The following is a 20,760-nucleotide window of genomic DNA, read 5'->3' as shown; positions in this document are numbered from 1 at the left end:
TACTTGAACTTGTTTGCAATGGCAACGCGCTCGTGTTGAACTCGAGTTGAACTCGAGTTGGGCTCGGAAATGCTCGCTAATGCGAATTAATACTGTAAAATTGCTGCGACACTTGACAACGGCGTTTAGCTCGATGACTAATGCAAAGGGCAACATGGAGCACATACAAGAAACGCTTTTCCAGTTTCGCCCTCAAATTCACTCATTTCGGCAAACCACCGCAAAGCAAACACAAAAAATAACACGAAAATGCAGCCAAAAAATAAAAAAAATAGGTATTGTGATGCACAATAATAAAAACAGTATACAAAACATAATGTTGGCGCTCCCATAAAAAAAAAAAAAAAAAAAGAAAAAACAACAAACATGCAGACACACACACACACACACACGCATTAAAACAAAGATAGAAATCTAGCTGTGGGAGAGTTAGAGCGAGTAGCCGAATATACAAAAGCCAATGTACTCTCAGTTCTTGTCGCTGTATTAGTGTGTATTAGAGAGAGTGGAAGAGTGCACAAAGAGAGCACATTGAGTTGAATATGTGTGCGTGTGTCATTGCTGCTTTGTGCTTTATTTTAATACATATTAATAAAGCAACAGTTATGCATTAGAAAGAAGCCACAAGGCGTAGCTAAAACTGTGCGGGTTGGGCCGCTGCCGCAATTATTGAAGCAAATGAACATATGTTTATAAAACAATTTAGCTATATAGAATTTATAAGGCTGCATTATTAAGTTGACACTGAAATTCATTCGCAGTTGGAATAGTTTTCATTTATAATATTGCATGTTATATTTGAAGGTATTGTGCATATATTTTATTTATGGTTTATTAGCTGTAAAAGTCTGTCACCGCAGCGCTCCTGTGATTCACCCTCCACCGTTGCTGTCTGGCTACTGTCTGCAGTCTATCAGCCATTCTATTTGCGTAGCCACAGTGCAGTGGGCAGAGTGGGAGAGCGAGAGAGCATGCGAGAGAAGGAGCGTTGCTCGCACCTTACAAGAAGCGCTACCAACAGCAACAATAAACACAACAACATTGAACCTTGCGATGACGCTCGAAAAGCGCCCACCCACTGCCCGAGCAGCGCCGCCAAGAAGCTTTCTGCTTTCAAAAGCGTTCAACAGCTGTCTGTGCGCGAATACTCGTACTCGCATCTTTTAGCTTTGTTTGCGTTTGTGTGCGTGTTGACTGAGAGGCAGGCGTTGCGAAGTGTGAGTGTTGAGCGGCGCAGTAACTGAAGACTGCGCTGCCGACGCTGTCGATTTCGTTGTCGGTTTGGCCACCACATTTTGTGGTTCAGTTGGTGATCTTTCGCCGAGAGCGCAACACGCAGCACGCATCACGCAACGAGATTCGAATACCAGTCGCCAATACCTTAGTAGTGTTTCGTTTGTGCCTTTTTGTGTGTGTGTGCGTGTGTATTACAGAGTATTCTCGTAGCGGCAAGTTTTAGAATAACAAATTAACTAAAACTTGAAAAAATAATTAACGAAAAGAAACAGCAAATGCTACGTGCTGATTTTTAAAACGAATCACCTTTACAAAGTGTATTGAAGCATTATTGAAAATTGTTCAAATTCTTACGTACCCCGTCCACCGTCCACGTGAGCAGCAAATAGCAAACGCAATCAAAATACGTGCATAAGTACCTACACATATATATATACATACATATATATATTTTATAAATACAATCCACAGCGTGCACTCACGATTTGTAATAACTGTTTGAATAAGTAAAATATAAAAAAAAAAGCGCCAAAATGTCGAAGAATAACGGAAAAGGAGACCAGTACGAAAATCAATTTCCGCAACCGGCTGAAAAGCAAACTTTGTCGGAAATGATCTACAATCCGAGCAAAGGCACCATCTTTGGTCGCACTGGCAAAAGTTGGGGTGAGTACGCCAATAAATAGGATCGAGCGGAGTTCAGCGAAAGTGCAGCATCGCTCTCTCTCTCTCTCACTCTCTCTTGCCACACAAATTCAACGAGTTTTCGAAACGTCAAATGCATGGAGTTCTTCGAAAGGACAGCGCGGAGCCAATCATTACTCGACTCTCCCGCTCTCTTTGTTACACTCGCAACGTGAAAGCTGAGCTTAACTCCTTGCATAGCTTATCATCAAAGGGCAAAATCAAGCAGTAACCCACTCTTCCCTTTCTCTCTCTCTCTCTCACACACTATCTTTATTATGGCAATTCGTAGGTGAGTAAGCTAGCCCTATGTTAATCGAATGCCAAGTCATTTGAGGTACAATAACAAAAAAAGGCAACAAAAAGGAACGAAATGAGTAAAATGTGTTTATATTTACATATGCTGAACGTGTCTGCATGCATGTATGTGTGTGCACATGTGCATATGTATATGTACATAAATGCAATTCGGTCACTCGGAAACGAGTGCGAGTATAAGCAAATAAAATAAAAGAGCTTATCAGCTACTTCTGTTCGCTCTCCGTTTGAGTATGAAATGAAAAACAAGCTCTAGATGTCATTGCCATATGTAAAATCTTTTATGAGGAGATAAAAGTGGGAAGGCTATGAAGCTAGATACAAATATGCCTGTGCTGGCAAATTGATTAGACAAAGCATCTAAATTTACTATAAATTGTCTATATGTACACACACACACACACACACACACACACACACACAGATGAATATTACTGTTAAATGTGTTAAATTTTATGTAAATCTCGCTTTATTTTATGACGCTGTTCAACAGTTGCTAACCGCGTAATTAGTATACGACATTTAATTATTTTTCTAGAAAAATTGCTTGAAACAGATTGTGGTTAAACAATTGTAAGGTTTTTAAATGACACCTTTTTTCATGAAATCTATTCATCATAAGAACAACTCAAAAGCTTGCGAATTAAGCAAATTATTACTGTGTATATAAAAATATATTATTTGTTGGAAATACGCAAAAATAAATTATAAAAAAAAAACTGTATTATGTTGTCAAATTCAAATAACTTGTAAAATACCAAAATTTCCGAATTAGTAAATTAAGAAATCTTAAATATTTAAAACTTTTATGAATGCTATTCTATTCTAGAAATTTGAACAGCATTTTTCTCCAAGTGTATTTCCATTGAAAATATCTACATGACTAACCTCTCGAAAATACATATTTTTCACGATATATATATATTTTTTATTGAGAGTTTTGTGTTGCCAACTTCCAAGGCTCAAAAAATAAATTAAATACATAATTACATATATTCTAGTTACGTACACACGAGTGGGCAATTTTATATAGATTCATGTGCATATATAAAAAAGTCGAGCAGCATTAAAATTTTATTTTGGGTGCTCACAACAGCAAAAACATTTTTTTTTTTTTAAAAAAAAGATAAAAATTGTATGCCAAACAAACACGGACGCACGTTTCTATGTATAGCTAAGGAGGGAGCGAGAAAAAGAGATAGAGACTGAGAGAGAGAGAGAGGGGGGCATATAGAGAGCAAAACAAAATATAGATCGTAAAAGAGTCGGGGTCTCAGCAACGGTTAATATATCATCATATTCGTTTTGTAATAAGTTCTGCAAACAAATTCAAGGTTTCGCCCGCTCTCATGCTTACTCTCTCTTCTTTCGCTCTCTCTCTCTCTCTCTCTCTCCCTCACTCTTTATCTTAATTTTGGCAGCCACAAGGGAATTTTTTTACACATTTCCACGCATTATGAACGTAGCTCTTGAAACATATATATTAAATAAAATAGCATAGAAAATATATTAAAATAAAAAAAGTAATCAAATAAATGTTTAATAACACAAAATAATTATTAGATAATTGACAAAGTATTTTTGTTTATTTGTTTAGGAATTTGTTTAGGAATTTAGAACGTAATACCCGCACGTAATACCCTCAATAAGGCCTAACTTATTTGCATTAAATGTGTTCTAAATTAATTCCTTAATTAGTTTGCATTATTTTGTGCTCGTAAGCTCCGTAAAAAGCCCAACAAATTTCTTGTTAATCTAAACAGTATTTTTTTTCTTTTACGGCCAAGTTTTCATGATCCTCATTATTATGGCCTGTCTGTTGGCAATTTGGCCTTGCCCAAGCCAACTAAGCCAACAAATACACATGGGTCCTGCCCTTGGAACCCCAGCTGAACCCTTCTGCAGACACACCTGTCGTCTGTGGCATATTTAATGCACCCGTGTGGTATACGAAAATATAAATGGCATGGTATTTACCCGTACATATATAGAGAGGATATACGCCCATTTAGTTTAGTTGGCTCTATTCCCGCCATCTGTATCTATCATTTAATCTACTTCATGGCTTTAGCTATAGTTTCACAAACTACAAAAATAATAATCATTGACATGTGCATTAAATTATCGACTTTTGTCAAGGTTAGGCCAAAATACTAAAAAATTCCTTAGCCCAATCAAAGTTCAATTAAGTCGAAAACAACCACGCTTATTGGGCGGCTTAATAAAATACATATTAGAGGGCAGGCTTTATAATTTCCTAGATAAATAAACAATAAGCTCTAGCAGGCATTTATATAGATATATAAAGTCAAATACGGATCAGATACAGGCAGAAATACAAGTTGAGATACAGATACAGATACAGATACAGATACAGATACAGATACAGATACAGATACAGATACAGATACAGATACAGATACAGATACAGATACAGATACAGATACAGATACAGATACAGATACAGATACAGATACAGATACAGATACAGATACAGATACAGATACAGATACAGATACAGATACAGATACAGATACAGATACAGATACAGATACAGATACAGATACAGATACAGATACAGATACAGATACAGATACAGATACAGATACAGATACAGATACAGATACAGATACAGATACAGATACAGATACAGATACAGATACAGATACAGATACAGATACAGATACAGATACAGATACAGATACAGATACAGATACAGATACAGATACAGATACAGATGCAGATACAGGCAAAATTCGTATTGCAAAATGAGCGAATGTTAAGTAAAAAGTAAATAAAGCGAATAAAAACCCAAGATCAATTCATAGAACTCATTAGAATGTATCTGTTCTGCAATATCTATGTCATGATTAAAACAAATAACAATAACAAAGCATAGACACTCGATGCTCGATGCCGATTCGGCGTTAATTTCGACTCAGTTCCAGCTTAACACAAAATAGTTAACAAATGCTACATTTTTTGTTGTTGTTTGTTTTGTTTTTTAACTTTTATTTTTTATACAGCCCGTGATAAATGAAATCAAACCGGTTCAACGGCTTTTTGATGTGTCTGGAAATGCTTTCATTACAAAAGCTGTTGTCAGCATTTTGTATTTTATTTGCACTCTGATTCAGAAGTTTTTGTTGTTGTTGTTGTTGTTCAACCCTAAAACAACAACAACAACCGCAACAACAACAACAACAACAGCAGTTGCGGGCACCTGTATGTCAATTCGAGTTCTGGCCAAAACCAGTTTCATCCGCTAATTGCCAATTCGCGGCATAGAGGGTCATTCCCGCCCCTGGATTTAAATGCAACCCCTCTCCCAACCTCTCTCTCAACCGCATTTCCCCTCATCATCGCCTGCTCGTTGAGCGCGAATTTAGATTTAGAGAGATGCAACAAATTGTTGCATTCGCATACGAATGCAACACGCAGCATATGCGAGCCAGTTAATATTTTTAACTAGCATGGTTTTCCATTTAATTAATTCACAGGAAATACCGCTAATTGTTAGCAAAGTATTTTCATACATTTGTTGCCCCCGTTTCATATCTGCTTTATAAACAAATTGAACACGCAAAAATTTCAATTTAAGCATAAACAAAGAGCTCTTCAGCTGCAATTAAAATGCCAAACCATTAAATTCCTAGTATGTAAATTTATTTAAAAATTTTATATATATATACATTAATGTATATATATAGATATTTGTTAGATTTAAATAGATCTTGAAAGCTCTATTCAAATATACTCATATAACACATCCTCGTTAGAAGTTTATTTAACCCAGATATGAATATATTTATTATTATATATTTATTGCTTATTTCGAATTTCAAAATAAAATCAATTCTGGAATCGAGAGATTGTGATTTTTTCAAAGATAAATTCAAATTTTATCGACATAAATGAAAATATTTCCGCTTGTGAAAACTGCTGTTGAAATATTCAATTTAATTTTCAATTTTTTCCAGTTTTGTCATATTTAAAATTGATATTGAAAATAGATTTATTCGCAAGAACTAAAGTAAAAATATAAAATAAATAAAATTCTTGTTAAAAAAACTCGAAAGATATGAAAATTCCAAAGCGATAAAGCCCACGCTTGAAACATTTTTCGCAAAACCTAAGGCTACAAATATTTAAAATCGACTAACTTAAAAAAAGTTCATTGCTAAAAAATTAGTTGCAAAAGTGAGCCAAAAATATTGAAAATTCAAAGTTTAAAAGCATTTTTCTTTGCTCTAAAGTATATTTTAGTTCTTTTAATATGCTTAAAATTATTATTCAAAGTCGAAAAATTGTTCTTTGTTAGAAAGCTCATCGAGTAGAGCATTTTTTTTTTTACTATTTTTGTATTTCTCACAAATATTAAACTCAACTCATTTAATTTAAATATTTTTTTAACTTTCAAAATGTGTTTATCTTATATTCAAATTATTTTTTAATACTTTACGTACTTCAATTTTTGAGTACTAGAATAATTTTATTTAATTATAATCTTTAGTATTTCTATTATAATTTTAATTGTATGCATTAATAAAAACTGCAAACTTGACAAATATAATCGCAAAATTCCTATAATTCGGTTTAAAAAAATGTTGCTCAACTGTTTAAATTATTTTTGTGTTAAACACACTTTGGTAAAGCATAAAATGCAATTGAAAAACTCTTAAGAGAAACTTAATTAACTGCCCTATTTTATTTGCAATAAAAAGAAGAACTTTTGCAAAGCAAATGTGGCACACAAAAATGGAATAGAAAACTTTGGTCAAAAAGTTGGGCGAAATATTAACAAATACGTTTAGCCAATCAAGCGGAAAGCTGAACCAAGATATAATCAGGGGAAGGGTGCAGGGTGCAGGGTGCAGGACGAATATGTGAAATTAATTCACTTAAAATGCCGCAAAGTATGCTATAGGCATATATATTGCTGTATATATCAAGGAGAGAGGAGCGTGGAGATAGTAGGAGTGGGAATAGGTAGGGAGTCGCCGGAGCATGTACTTACAAATGGCAACAAACGATGACGCATGGACAAAGGGTGTGTCGGACAAACAAACAAACAAACTAAACACACGAAGGATTCGGATTACCAGCTGGGATGTCAAGGGAGGGTTGTTAGTTTGCGGGTGTAGATGCGATAACAAAGTAGGCGCCGCTGCGACGCCTTGAGGGCGGCATCACCCAAGCCGCCCACTTGACTGCGCATAAATGTTGTTCTTATCAATGTGGCCAGTGTGGGCGGAGCAGGGAAGGTGCGTAGGAGGTTGGAGGCTGCTCTAATGAGTATAATGATGACATAGACCGAGCAAATTGTTGCTACGCCTTCTAGGTGCAACAGGCAGCGTAGGCGCCGGGGTGGCGAGGGATTCGACCCGTGCCTCATAATTGTTGCGCCTGAAAAAACGTCGTCGTCGTGCTTGAGGCACATAAATCAAGTGAACTCAAGTGTGTCGCTCGTGGGTCAAAGGTTGAGGCCAATTGCAGCTAAGCCGGCTTAAGGAGTAAAAGCTACCTGAAGGCACAATTATAAGACAGACAAGTTACACAGACTAAGTCACGCTTCCAGGAATTCCCAATGCAAATTGGGGCCGGGACGAATTGACGTCCAGGCTCAACCAGTTGTCATCCGATTGTCAACGGGAAATATGGGAAAAGATTTTTCTAAGAAAAAGATGGTTGTCTTTAGACATGGCTAAAATTGGTTAAAGATGTGAGCAAATGAATATAACATGTGTTCGATCGAAGAATCGGTTGATAAAACTTTTAAAATCTTATCCACCTCTACGACAGTAGAGGGAAATATTATAATGAATTTACCCGGAACTAAGAGCTCTTTATGGTATAAGTTAACGTAGCTGACAAGAAATTAATTCATTACTTGTTCCCATTTAAATTTTGCTGCAGAATGTTCTGAAGCCTCTAAATCTGGGATTATGGATGTGGAAAGAGGTTGCCGGTTCAAACCGTCAGTCGAATAACCGATTAATTTCCAGTGTCTAGCGGCCCCGGCAGGAGACTTCAAAAAATACGTTTCCTTGCAATTAAAAGAGAACTTTTATTGATTGCCAGGCCCACTTTAAGTTCAGCAAGTTCTTCTATAAAACGGTTCATTTGAACTAGATCTAAATCGTAGCCAACTGAATATAGCACCTAGCAAAATGTCATTAAGCAAATGACTTGCTCGACCATTTGCGGTCCTTAAACAAACCTCCCACAATTATGCGGCTGACCGTGCGGTAAACAATTGGGACTTTTACCACAAATGGTGTGAAATCGCACAACTAGCCAAAGTTAACACAGAGAAAGAGAGCCCCCTAACAAGTACAGTAAAACCTCGCAGCAAACGGACAGCTGCTTTTGAGACGTAAGCTTCTTTCTTAGCTTTTAATTGAATGTTATTTGTGTTTAAGCTTTGGAAAGAGTTCTAAAATAAGACTTAGCAAAAAATGGATTTTTTGTAGTTGTTATCACTAGAGAGGCTTCACTGTACTTCACTGTTTGAGCCTGCAGCATATGTGCGTTCAGCGGTCAGCTAAATTATTAACTTTATTTGGCCTTCGTTGGGTCGCGCTCGACGGAAGGGAACTTTGGGGGCTGCAGACACGAACATGGACGCCAGCCAAAGCTGGTCAGAGGAGCCGCAACTGGGGCTGGGGATTCGTCGGTCGGTCGGTCGGGCTGTCGGTCGGTCGTGTGGGGTTGGCCTGGGTTGGGTTGGGTTGGGTGTGAGCACCCGCATTCCTATATAGGTCACGGGCTCTTTAAGTTTGTTTACCGCAACGTCAGGGCCCAGAGCTGGAGTGTTATTATTGAAACTTGGTCATTGAGTCGCGTCTGGTTGCACAATGCGGCGCCCCTCCACCAAATCACCTGCCCATCCGCCTTCCCGCTCTCCCTATGTTGCCTTGGTCAGTGCATGTGCCCCATAAACAAAGTTCCAGATGAATTGTGTTTACACACAACTCGTGCTCAACTTTTATATAAATGCAAAGCAGGCTCCTCTCGAAGGCTGGCCCAGGGCATACTATAAATGGGTTTGCAGAGGGGGGGAGGGGGGGGGCAGGGCAAGGGTTGCAAGCCCTACATGTGCCACACACACACACACACAGTTTATTGGCATACAATATATGTGACTTATGTGGCTTTGAGGTAAACATTTTCATTGTTTTTCAAAACATTTCTTGAAAAAAGTTCAAATAGAATATTTAAACAAATAAAATAAAATAGAAAATAAATGAACCTATGTTAAATGAATACAAATTTGTTTATGTCATAAGGGAGGAAGACGGAGAGAGAGAGAGGGAGGGGAGAGGGAGAGAGCGTTATAATTTTGAAGGAATTTCAATTAGTGGACTTTTAAAGTATTTCTATCTCGTATTTAGCAGGAAACTGTCCCTATGAACTCAATGTATCTTGAAGATATCTTGCGGAAACTTGCTTCAGCTGTTTCTACTTCTTGCAGATTCTATATATAGCAAAATCGGACCACTATATCATAGAAACGATTCAGTAGTAGATTCTTGTATTGAAAACCTTTTGACTCTGCTCCCTACAGATGTGCAAAATCTTGTCAACATCGGGCTACTATATCATATAGCTCTTTAGGAAGATTTCCAGGATATTTTCCTACAAACTCAGCCTTTACGAGCTTCAGGCAAATGTCTATACGAGTATTCAATCTTTTCTATTACTTTACATATTTCCAAATTTGAAGAAAATTTGTTGGAACCTCTTCAAAATTAAGTTGGTATACAAATTAATTAATTAAATTTTTTGGTTAAATAAAAATATAATTCTTCGATCATTTAGCTGTTGCCTGAGCTGTCATTCAACAGCCCAAATGTTGGCTCATCGGCAAAAATAGTAGAGTACATTTAAGTCAAGAGCTGCTGATGTCTGCAGTATTTCACGCTGTGTCTTTCACTTTTGCTTCGCATAAGTCTATTTGCTTTGCTTTTCAACTTGGATTCGCATACGCAAGATGATTACAAATATCGTATATAGATCTGCTTTGGCCCGATTCTATAATGCCACTCATCGTTCGGTCCGAACATTTGGCATTTGCCTGGCATCTTGCCTTGAAATCTATATTATAGATACATTCACGCTCTCCCAAGTACGAAAATAGATGCCAAAAACATGAACCGAGCAAAAAAAAAAAAAAAAGCAACACTTGAACATTTATTACGAGTTCGCTGTGCCATTTTGACAGGCACCAAAGAGTTCAGCTACCCTACTTCAAACTGAGAATTAGGGTGGCATGAAAAAATCACCAAAAATGTTTTTTCATAGTACGCACTTTTTAATACACTTGCAGGCAAATTGGGGCCAAAGAACTTAGAGATAAACCTACTATTCGCCAGATACTTTAATAGATCATTCATAAAAAAGAAAGTAGTGGGTTTGAACCAACGACTTCTTCGCTCAACTTCAGCTATTATTTATGCCAGCTATTTAGTTTTATAATTGACTTTTCAAACAAGTATTTAAAGGATTTTGGCATTGAACTTTCAATAGACTCTTTGGCCTCCCATCGTAACCTTTTGAACTCGACCCAACTGCAGCTCCACGGGAACTTAATGACCTAAACTGTCAGACGTAAAACTAATTGGAGGCCTCAATTTGCAATCGAATTTATGCAAATGTGCGTAGAAAATGGGAAAACTCGCAAATGAGAAATGACAATCATTTGGTTTGATTGAGACAACAAGGATCAAGGCGGGCTATAGAAAGGTTATATATATGCTATACAGCATATATATATATGTGTGTGTGCATATATATGATATGATATGACATATACAGTGGGCTATCCATCATGATGAACTAAGTAATTGTTCGAGTCATATGCAAGTGGCTAGAGGCAAAATTATCGATTACGCGCAGAGACAGGGGCAGGTTTTTATATCTAAGTGTGTGTCCGTGTGTGTGTGTGTGTGTGTGTGTGTGTAGCATGTTTGTGTTGTTGTGCGTCTGTAATTTCACATAGCTGAAGACATAAGAATGTTGACTGGCCTGTAATCGTAGTACACACGCCTTGATATTGGTAACACATGCGCCGCAGGCGCCCACCTTGGCAAGCTCTGTCTGGACAACTGAACGGGGGGCCGGCGGTTGGGCGGGCGGGCGGACGGACGGACGGACGGATAGACGACGGACTGGTTGGCTGGCGTCATAGCCCGGCGATGGCGTCTGTGCCCAAATGCCCGGGGGGCAGCGCCAGCGTGTGGTCATTGCCAAACATATTTCCTTGTACTTGAACGCAAATCATTTGCCTCGGGAAGGGGCGCTTGGTAACAGCAACCGGTCGCTGTGTCTAGCAGGCAAGGCTGCCAGACTAGCAGATACCCTGTGCACAGAGTGGGTGGATTTTTGATTTGTACAGCTTTTCGCTTCTACACAAAAATAACAACCGCAAATTGTGCTTCAGCCTAAGCTCTGAAACAACTAAAACTTATTTGCTTGGTTTGAAATGAGAAGTAAGAATATATAAAAAGTAAGTTTATGCAAGCCAAACGATAAATGAACTGACAAATTGGTCTTAAGAAATTGCGAATTTATGCTCTAAAAATGAGATTAATCGAGCGTTATTAGTTTTGATAAGCCGCCCGCTGCTTGTTGCAAACGATGGCTCAAGCACAGCATACCCCGTTTGTTATTTACTCCATTTTTATTGGCTACAGGGTATAACATTTTGATGAACCTGTACAAAGAAAAACTTAAATAGCGAGCATGAAAAGTCGCTGGCTGACATTGATTACTTATTGATAGATTTTCGATTTTCACTTTACGCTTTTGTTGTTTACTTTTTGTGGCCTACTGTACCCGTCATTGTCGATTCGTGCATTGTATTCGATATTGAATCAAACGATTAATTTGTTTTGGAAATTCGAGCCGCAAGCCGCGAACCCGTAGCCCCATTTTGGGTTTGTCAACGTTGCGTTATTTATGCAACTGGCCCCAATGGAACGGGTCTGGGTCCCATTCAAAAGGGGCCAAATGCTGGATTCTAGCTGACGCCCGTCAATGCCATTGGCATTGAAATGCTCGTAAACACACTCGTATAATACCCAACTATATACAAATATCTATATACTAGCCAGCCAGTGCCCAGTAGTTGCCGCTGTTTGTTTTTACTTCCTTTCTGTTTGTTGGTTTTATTGTAATTACTGCATTTGCTGCGGTTTCTATTGGTTTTCAATTTCCCCCCATTATAACAACAAAAACAATGGCAACAAAATGTGGCAAACAAAATTTAAAGCAAGCGGGCAAGATATCGATTATAATTGCTTTAAATTGTTATCGATAAATTTGGCTTTTCAATTAATTTGTTTAATTGAGAGAGTGGTTACATTTCTATGCATTTTAAAAGATAATTTAACGCATTTGAAACAGCGACTTCTCGCTAGTCAGTTCGACGCAAATGGCGAGATATCGATTATAATTGCTTTAAATAGTAATCGATAATTGGGATTTTCAATTAGTTCGATTATTTGAGAGAGTGGTTTATTTTCTATGCATTTTACAAAGAATTTGACGAAAGAATTGACCTCGCTCAAGCATTTCTTTTGGAAAAACTCTTCTATATAATTATTAGTAGTAACGACCTTAATAAATGTGCCAGTTTTTCAACAATTTCTTTTTTGTTTTTTTTTTTCAGGTCAACTATTCTTATTTTATGCCATATTCTATATCGTCCTTGGCATACTGTTCACCATTTGCATGCAGGTCATGCTCTCGACTATGGATAATCATCAGCCTAAATGGAAGCTGGATGAGTCTCTGATTGGCACCAATCCCGGATTGGGTTTCCGACCGCTAAGCGAACAAACCGAACGCGGTTCGGTTATTGAATACGATAGAAAGAAGCCCGCCGAATATGAATACTATATTAGCTTGGTCGATGAATTTTTAAAGGGTATGTAGTAGAGCTGCCTTTTGGGCAAGTAGCAAAAATACTATATGTTTATATACTTAATACAATATGCTACAGATTACAATCACACCGAGGGTCGCAAGATGAAGCACTGCGATTTCAAGCAAAACCACAATGACAACGAGGTCTGCGTCGTTAATATTGATAACTTTGGACCCTGCACAGCAGCAAATGGATATGGCTATAAGACTGGCGAGCCCTGCATCTTTCTCAAGCTGAACAAAATATTTGGCTGGGTGCCCGATTTCTATGAGTCGGCCATCAATGGCATGCCCGCCGATCTGCAGGAGCTCATCAATGCAACGAGTGTCGATGAGGTTTGTTAGGCATTTAGCTCTAAATGATGATAATTTTTAGGGCCGCGCAACGCCGCCTAATAACAAGCTAGCATATATCTAAATCTACCATATATTTCGTTAAACAGCGCCAACAAATCTGGGTCTCCTGCAACGGTCACTTGAGCAAGGATAAGGAGCACTTCCATAACATTAGCTATTATCCCAGCCAGGGCTTTCCCGCCTATTACTATCCCTATCTAAATCAGCCCGGCTATTTGAGTCCGCTTGTTGCCGTCCAATTGCATGCCCCGCCCAAGGGCAAGATGCTGGATGTGGAGTGCCGCGCCTGGGCCAAGAATATCATCTACAGCGGCAGCTTACGCGATCGCAAGGGTTCGGTTACCTTCCAGATTTTGTTGGATTAAAATGCGAACGGTTTGTTAAGCTAGAAGAACTTGTGATTGCAACAACCTAAGCTAGCCTTATGCGAAATTCTCGTCCCGAGACCAACTACAACAACAACAACAACAACAAGAATGAGGAGAAGAAGAAAAGTTAATTTTTAGAGCTTAGGCGCCTTCAAGTCTTAAATGTATTGTATATATTTATATGAAGAGAAACAAAATAACAACGCGCACCTATAACAAAATCAGCCCCGAAAAAAAAAGAATTATAATAGAAATATTACAAAAAAAAAAAAAACCGAAATTTTCACAAAAGTTCAAATCGTACACCCGTAATTGTTGTTATACATAGCTTCCGGCTTTTCTATTGCTATAAGTTAATAATTACAATAATATAAACATTATAATTTTATAGATTCTTGTAAAGCATATGGTTAATTTGTCAGTTGTATTTAGTTTGTATTTATGTACTATGTTATTAATGCCATTTAATTTTGTTCTCCAGTCCAAGTACTCCAATATGCCAGCAGCATACTTTTTAATTTTAAAAATATAGAAATCAAACCTTTTCTTTTTTTAAGTTGTTACATTAAATTTCAGCAAAATGCAAATTTGTAAAAATGCGAGAAAAAAAAACCTCAGCAAGCTACGTAAATAATTTATTTGTTATATAACAATTGCCACGCCTCTGTAAGGATGTGTAAAAAGTATTGAAAACAACAACAACAAAAAACAAAAAACTAAAAAACATATACATATATATCCTTTAGTGAAATTTTAGTCATAGCAGCAACAATAACATAAACAAATTCCAGGCATATTCTTGTTTTACATTTTTAAGCTTCTTTTTATGAGATTTATATCAGTGGAAAATTTTTAGTAAATTCTTTTTTGTTGCATTAATGAGTAAATAAAAGTTGAAAAACGTAACAAAACCAAGTACTTTACTACATAAAGCAATAAATAAAATTGATGTGCTCACATTTTAAGTTTAAAATTGCCGCCAAAACAATTGAGAAATGCCTTACCGCAAAAGAATTAGTTTTTGGACAGTGTGGCAACGCTGCTGACACGCCCGGCGCTGCCAACCTGTTTGGCACACAGCTGTGCACACATCACAATTGCGCTGACAGCTAGTCGATATATCGAGCAAAAAATTCATCGGAATTTTTCAGCTTTTTGCTGTTTACGCTATACAAATTACAATAAAATACAGATAATCCTATCGCTTGCCCGATCGAGAGTTGTTTAATACAAAAAGCAGGCAGTGGTGTTGCGCCCAGCTGCATTGAACATGGCACAAACGATAGACGTGGGCTGCGTCAAGGAGGAGCACTGTGAGGCGATATGCAATATGTTTAAAGCCCAGGATTGGCCACTGACCATGCGACACAGAGACCTGGGTCTGGTTAAGATCGAGCAGGACATGAGCTTTGTGTGGCAAAGCAGCCCCAGTATCACACTGGATGGCAAAGACCGACCACTAGAGAAGCAGGCCCAGAAAAAGTACGTCCGTCATGTTCATAGTAATCGAATCCATAATTATGCTGTATGCTCTTGCGCTTCTCAGATTCCAGCACGGTGGCAAAACGCCGTACAGCGGATCGGCCAGCGAGAAGCCTTTCAAGTGCGCACACTGCCCCAAGGACTTTGCCACCAGCAGCAATCTGAAGGTGCATCTGACGCGCACCCACTCCGGAGATCGCGAGCGGCCGTTTTTGTGCCCCAACTGCCCCAAGTCGTTTGCGACCAATGATAATCTGCAGAAGCACATACGCAGGCATTCGAGCGAGCGTAACCTCAACTGTCCACACTGCCCCAAGGCGTTTGCCACAAAGGATAATCTGCAGAAGCATATACGCCGCCATTCGAGCGAGCGCAACCTCATCTGTCCGCATTGTCCCAAGGCATTTGCCACCAACGATAATCTGCAGAAGCACATACGCCGGCACTCGAGCGAGCGCACCCTGAACTGTCCACACTGCCCGAAGGCATTTGCCACCAATGATAATCTGCAGCGGCATATACGCGGTCATACGGGTGAGCGACCCTTTAAGTGTCCCTATTGCCCGAAACCCTTTGCCCAAAACAGAGATCTCAAAGCGCACATCCTAGAGCATACGGGCGAGAAGCCCTTCAAGTGTCCGCACTGCCCCAAGGCGTGCGTACGCAGCGAGGGCCTCAAGAAACACATACTGCGCCTGCATAAGGACATCGAACCCGAGCAACGACTGACAGCGACCAAGCAGTGAGTAGATCTCGCTGAGAAATCCGAGCACACCAATTATAATCGCTTTTTATTTGTGTCCATAGATGGCCAACGGGCGACCCAAACGGCAGAGTCTTTATGTATAAGTACGATCTAACCAAACACACACGAATGCCCACCGGCGAGGCGTAAAACTAAACCAGGCACGCATTGCCCAGGAAATTGAGCTCAGGGCACACACTGACACTGACAGACACACACACACACTCAAAGCGGAAAGCCTTGCAGTTCGAGCAGCCGGGAAAATAGAAGGGATCGGAAACCGTCGAGCATTTGATTTTGGATTGTAACTTTTGAGCGCTGCAAAACCTGGCAAAATGGCAAAATTTATATAAAACTAAACAATTATGTAGCTTTTATAGCCAGCGAGATCTAAGGCTTGCCCACAACCATATCAAAGAATTATGTTTTTGATATGCTTTGCATGGGACACTAAAAGATATTCAATTCATTTGTTGTATAAATTTATATACACACATATATAGTATGGGCTCATGCAATCGATTTGATGCAAACAAATAAAACGCATTTTAATGCTTAATATAGAAAACACAATAAATAGAAATAAATAAATTACGAATGTAAAAAAAAAAAGAAGCAATATTTCCAGTTCAACTCGGTCGAAAACCTGATTCAATTTAAAAATGTTTTTACAAATCCAACAATTTTGCAATTTGTCATATTTAAGACAGCTTAAAACATTTTAAATTTAGTTTTAGATTAGTACAAATTAGTTTTGTGTACCATTGTTAAACTTTATTAGTAGGTTTTTATTAAATGTGAATTATTGTACCTATATTACAGATATTACAGAATATTTGTTTAGTTCATTATTTAATTTGCTTTGTGAATTCTGGGATATTTATTTTATTTGCTAAACTTAGTTGTTGTTGTTTTTTTTTTTGCTCTTTTGATATAGTATAAAGTAATCACAAAATATTATTATCACAATTTGCGGATATAAATATTGTATGCTTTTCATATTTGCTATCTTTTTAATATATATTTTAATATACATACATATCTGGTGTGTGAGTGTGTATATATTTTTATGATTCATTCATTTTCCTATATAGTCAACAATGCGAGTTAACATTTTTAACTACATCAAGATTAATTTAAGTGTTTAGCTTTCTTTAAAGTCAAAAAGTTTAGCTTCAGCTGAGACGAAATTTGAAAAGTTTAGTTAATAGTTTTCTTTTTTTTTTCTGGGAGGCTTTAAACAAGTTGGGACGCTCTTAAGTTTGACGAGCACCCCACAGTTCCGTCTCGTGATACATTCGATAAATATTGTCCCTGATTAGTTTGGCTTTGTCTGTAATATCATTATAGGAATGTTAGTTAGACGTTAGTAGGTATTAGATGCATGCTAGATAAATAAATTAAAATGCTTCAACTAGATTAAAATACATATCAGCTGTAGAGACAAGTCAGCATACTTTCTTATTCTGTAACTTATCAATTTTTGTGCCTGACAGAAAAATATATATTCATGTTCCCATTTACATGATCGACTAAATGTGAGGGGCTAATAACATTAACCCGATCTCGAGAAAACTAGATGGAAGAGCCTAGGTCTTAGGTACACGCATATCTTTGAATGCCATCTTTGTGCGCAGAAAGTTGTGAGGCAATCGGACACGAAACACCCAAGTTACTTAGGAAAGTAGATTGCTCTTAACCCTAAAAACGATATTGGGCACACTTCCTAAACGATGCTAACAATAGAAACTCAAGTTTCTCAAGTTTCTTTGAAAATCATATTAACGATATAAAGATATAAACGATAGAAGGTTAATATATTTTTGTTGCACTCACCCTTGGATAGATTGAGCGCCACAACATGTTTCTTTAGAAAATCGAGACACAATTCCTGGCTGGTGCCCAGCGAGTGCATGTTGCACGTGAAGGCACTGAAAATAGAGCCGATAGATTATTCAGTAATATGCTCGGGCTACTCTAAGACGTAGAGCTAACAACCTCAATTGCCGAAATGCAATATCGTCCTGCTCCTTGGCCGATTGCGGCTGGCCCAAGCTGCATTTGCTAGATTTGCGTTTGGCTGTTGCCAACGTCGCCGCCGGTGCGCTGCCCTGGTGCGAGGAGCTTGAGGAGGAATCAACGCCGTTCTTGCGAGCATCGGGCACCACCGACTCTGGAGCTGTTCCTGCTGCAGCTGCGGCTGCTGCTCCGGCTGCAAGGCGCTGCTGCTGCTTTGCCTGACGGCGCTGCTGGCGGCGCAGCTGCGAGCTGAGCCGATGCTCACGCTCAGCCTGCATGGCATCCTGGAAGATGGCGTTCCAGAAGCGCGGCTGCTGCCACAGCGGCTGCTGGCGCAGCGATATGAACAGATACTCGCGATAAGGATCACAGCCAGGAACTTCAACTGCAATGGGTAGCAAGAGTTTAATATAAGTATGCGTGCGCTAATCGAGCGTGCCCGACTAGAAGATACTCCATAAACAGTAGCTGCCTCAACTTACCTTCGTGATAGAACAAGAAACAGAGATTCATAAGCACCGCCGCTGGCGCATGATCCTCGCACTCGCCGCATTCGAATAGCGCCAGGGCAAAGTATTGGGCAAGTGCATTGAATGTTAAGGTTTCCAGGCGCTTCGATTTGTTGCGCTGCTCGCTGAGAAATCTGGTGAACCACAGGCGGCCCATCTCCAGGCGCAGTAGCACACCAAGCTCGGACTTAAGCTCCAGATTGACAGCTGCCGAATTGCTAAAGAGCAGCTGGGTGAAATGCTTCATGAATTCCTTAACGGGCTCCTCGCCGGCACGACAATCCAAGCTTATGGAGGATGCCCATGAGGGCACCGAATTTTGCGATTCGGAGCGTATAAAGTTGCGCCAATCGCTGGACTCCATGCTGGGGCTGGCCTGCAGCTGATCAGGCTCATCCCGCAGGCTGGTCAACGTGCTGCTGTTCGAGGTGCGACTGCGTGTGGGCACAACTCGCATTGAGCTGTTCGCGCCCCAGGGCTGGCGCGTCATCAAGCTGCCACCGCCGCCGCCGCCGCCTTCTGTGGGCGGCTGCACATCAATTAGTGGAGGCATGGTCGTGGCCTCAAGCATCTCACTAATGCGCTGCATATCCTTTTGCATGTCCAGCTCGCTGCGTCGAGCGCCCGCAATGGCTCGGGGTCGCTCATAGCCACCCGAGTGGCGCGACTCAAACTCCAGAGAATTCGAGTGCGTGGTGCTGCTCACATCGTGCGAACGTGCGGCTGCCGTTGGCTCCGGCAGTGACGCGGAGCTGCTGTCATCGCTGCTGCTGCCGCCGCTGCTGGACGAGGACGGCGAACTGGAGCGCAGCGGGCCGCCCAGCTTGTTGGTGTGACGCGTGCGCGAGAGCTCCAAGCGTGGACCTAAAAGTTAGTCCAAGATTAGAGCAGCATACAAATATATAGGAATTTGCTACTCACGCGGCGCCAAATTGGGTTGTCTGAAGCGACCCGAGATGATCTCCTCATGCGCACGGCGCGCCTTCACGCGACGCGCCTCAAAATCGATTTTCGTATAGTCAATAGTCTCGTCATCTGGAAAGGGGAAGTGTCTGTGAAAGGGGACTTGTGCAGCTTCTTAAATTTACTTACACTTGGGCAAATCCTCGTCATCGTCGTCGCAATAATCTGAATCGCTGCTGCTGCTGCTCAACGTTAACTGTAAATGCACAAAAAATGCAGTTATTAAACGATGTTGCCACCCTACAATGAATTATTCATATGTATGGCAGCACTTTGCTATGTGCTCGACTGGTAGATATGCTGCAATCTGGTCAGATGAGGAAGACCAGAGTCGGACAGAGAGGTTGGGAGAGAAAGTAGGCAAGAGAAGAGCGAGAGAGAGAGAGAGGGAGGAAGCGAGAGAGATATTCGACGAGTGGGAGAAGGCAGAGTGGAACAGAAAAAGAGTTGAGTCTGTGCGAGAAGAAAGCAGTGAGAGTGGGAGAGGGAAAAATAGTTAGCGGGATTTAGACAGCCAGTCAGAATGAAAAGAAAGAAAGCAAGAGAGAAAAAGAGTGAATAAGAAGGATACTTGTCTACTTTACAAATATGTATATATGTAGTGTATGAATATACCACAAAAAGTTAATAAGGCGATCTTCATTTTCAAAAACAAAGTGCCTGTCGCATAAGCAAATAATGTCTATTGATAAAAAAAAAAAATGGCAGCACTTAACAATGGGCAGGCCTAGAGACAACAGCAATCTCTTTAGTTGCGACCTTGGATAGGCGATGCAGTTGGCAAGTATCAAGGGAGTCAACTAAATTGATTGCTTTTGCACTTGCTGCAGCACTCAAGCTAGATGGTGTGAAAGAGACAGAGCGAGTGGCATAATCCATAATTAAGAGCTCGTCAAACAAAAGGAGATGGCAACTTTGTGCCATTTACCGTTGCAATACGTTTACTCGTTTTAACTGAGGCGTGAAGCACTCGACAGGCACTCATATAATTAATTACAATTCAAGGACGAGTCGAGAGACGAGCATCAATTGTGCTGCAGCCAGTGCTGCAAAGCGCCGTCAGACAAGAGTCAAGTACAATGGCAACAGCTGCAGCTACCACAACAATAATATCGGGGCCAAGTGAAGGTCAAACGAGTGCAGCTGCTGC

At 39.8% G+C, this 20,760-nt stretch overlaps 3 protein-coding genes across 9 annotated transcripts in view; 2 read left to right on the top strand and 1 right to left on the bottom strand.

The window, feature by feature from the left end:
* The window catches only part of LOC6628075 (uncharacterized), a 43,849-nt gene that overhangs the window by 22,293 nt on the left and 796 nt on the right, over positions 1-20,760 (bottom strand). For 6 of the 7 annotated variants that reach the window (XR_004304354.2, XR_004304358.2, XR_011416706.1 and 3 more), the window contains exons 2-6: positions 19,740-19,806; positions 19,569-19,682; positions 18,621-19,511; positions 18,118-18,523; positions 17,956-18,050 (exon numbers count right to left, since the gene is read on the bottom strand). Coding sequence is in view for 1 of the 7 variants with exons in the window: in XM_002051404.4 (XP_002051440.1) it covers positions 17,376-17,452; positions 17,956-18,050; positions 18,118-18,523; positions 18,621-19,511; positions 19,569-19,682; positions 19,740-19,806 (1,650 nt within the window). In the remaining 6 variants the exon portion in view is untranslated. Of the gene's footprint in view, positions 1-17,053; positions 17,453-17,955; positions 18,051-18,117; positions 18,524-18,620; positions 19,512-19,568; positions 19,683-19,739; positions 19,807-20,760 lie in introns of those variants that run through there. The other variant, XM_002051404.4, reaches the window with a different exon arrangement.
* On the top strand, positions 1,301-14,207 carry nrv1 (nervana 1). The gene is made up of 4 exons (XM_002051402.4): positions 1,301-1,902; positions 12,911-13,168; positions 13,244-13,503; positions 13,611-14,207. Exons 1-4 carry the CDS (start codon positions 1,770-1,772, stop codon positions 13,887-13,889), a joined length of 930 nt encoding a protein of 309 aa, XP_002051438.1. The 5' UTR covers positions 1,301-1,769; the 3' UTR covers positions 13,890-14,207.
* LOC6628074 (zinc finger protein Paris) lies at positions 15,014-16,970 on the top strand. Its single transcript, XM_002051403.4, has 3 exons — positions 15,014-15,374; positions 15,439-16,116; positions 16,182-16,970. The coding sequence occupies exons 1-3, from the start codon at positions 15,163-15,165 to the stop codon at positions 16,267-16,269; spliced, it is 978 nt and encodes a 325-aa protein (XP_002051439.2). The 5' UTR covers positions 15,014-15,162; the 3' UTR covers positions 16,270-16,970.

Source organism: Drosophila virilis, chromosome 4 (genome assembly GCF_030788295.1).
Source record: "Drosophila virilis strain 15010-1051.87 chromosome 4, Dvir_AGI_RSII-ME, whole genome shotgun sequence".
Lineage (NCBI taxonomy): Eukaryota > Metazoa > Arthropoda > Insecta > Diptera > Drosophilidae > Drosophila > Drosophila virilis.
This window is presented reverse-complemented; position numbering and strand designations above follow the sequence as displayed.

Coding starts and splice junctions, on each gene's coding strand:
- LOC6628074 (XM_002051403.4), top strand. CDS start 15,163: ATGGCACAAACGATAGACGTGGGCTGCGTCAAGGAGGAGCACTGTGAG. Junction 15,375..15,438: donor GAGAAGCAGGCCCAGAAAAA/GTACGTCCGTCA, acceptor TGCGCTTCTCAG/ATTCCAGCACGGTGGCAAAA. Junction 16,117..16,181: donor CGACTGACAGCGACCAAGCA/GTGAGTAGATCT, acceptor TTGTGTCCATAG/ATGGCCAACGGGCGACCCAA.
- nrv1 (XM_002051402.4), top strand. CDS start 1,770: ATGTCGAAGAATAACGGAAAAGGAGACCAGTACGAAAATCAATTTCCG. Junction 1,903..12,910: donor TCGCACTGGCAAAAGTTGGG/GTGAGTACGCCA, acceptor TTTTTTTTTCAG/GTCAACTATTCTTATTTTAT. Junction 13,169..13,243: donor GGTCGATGAATTTTTAAAGG/GTATGTAGTAGA, acceptor AATATGCTACAG/ATTACAATCACACCGAGGGT.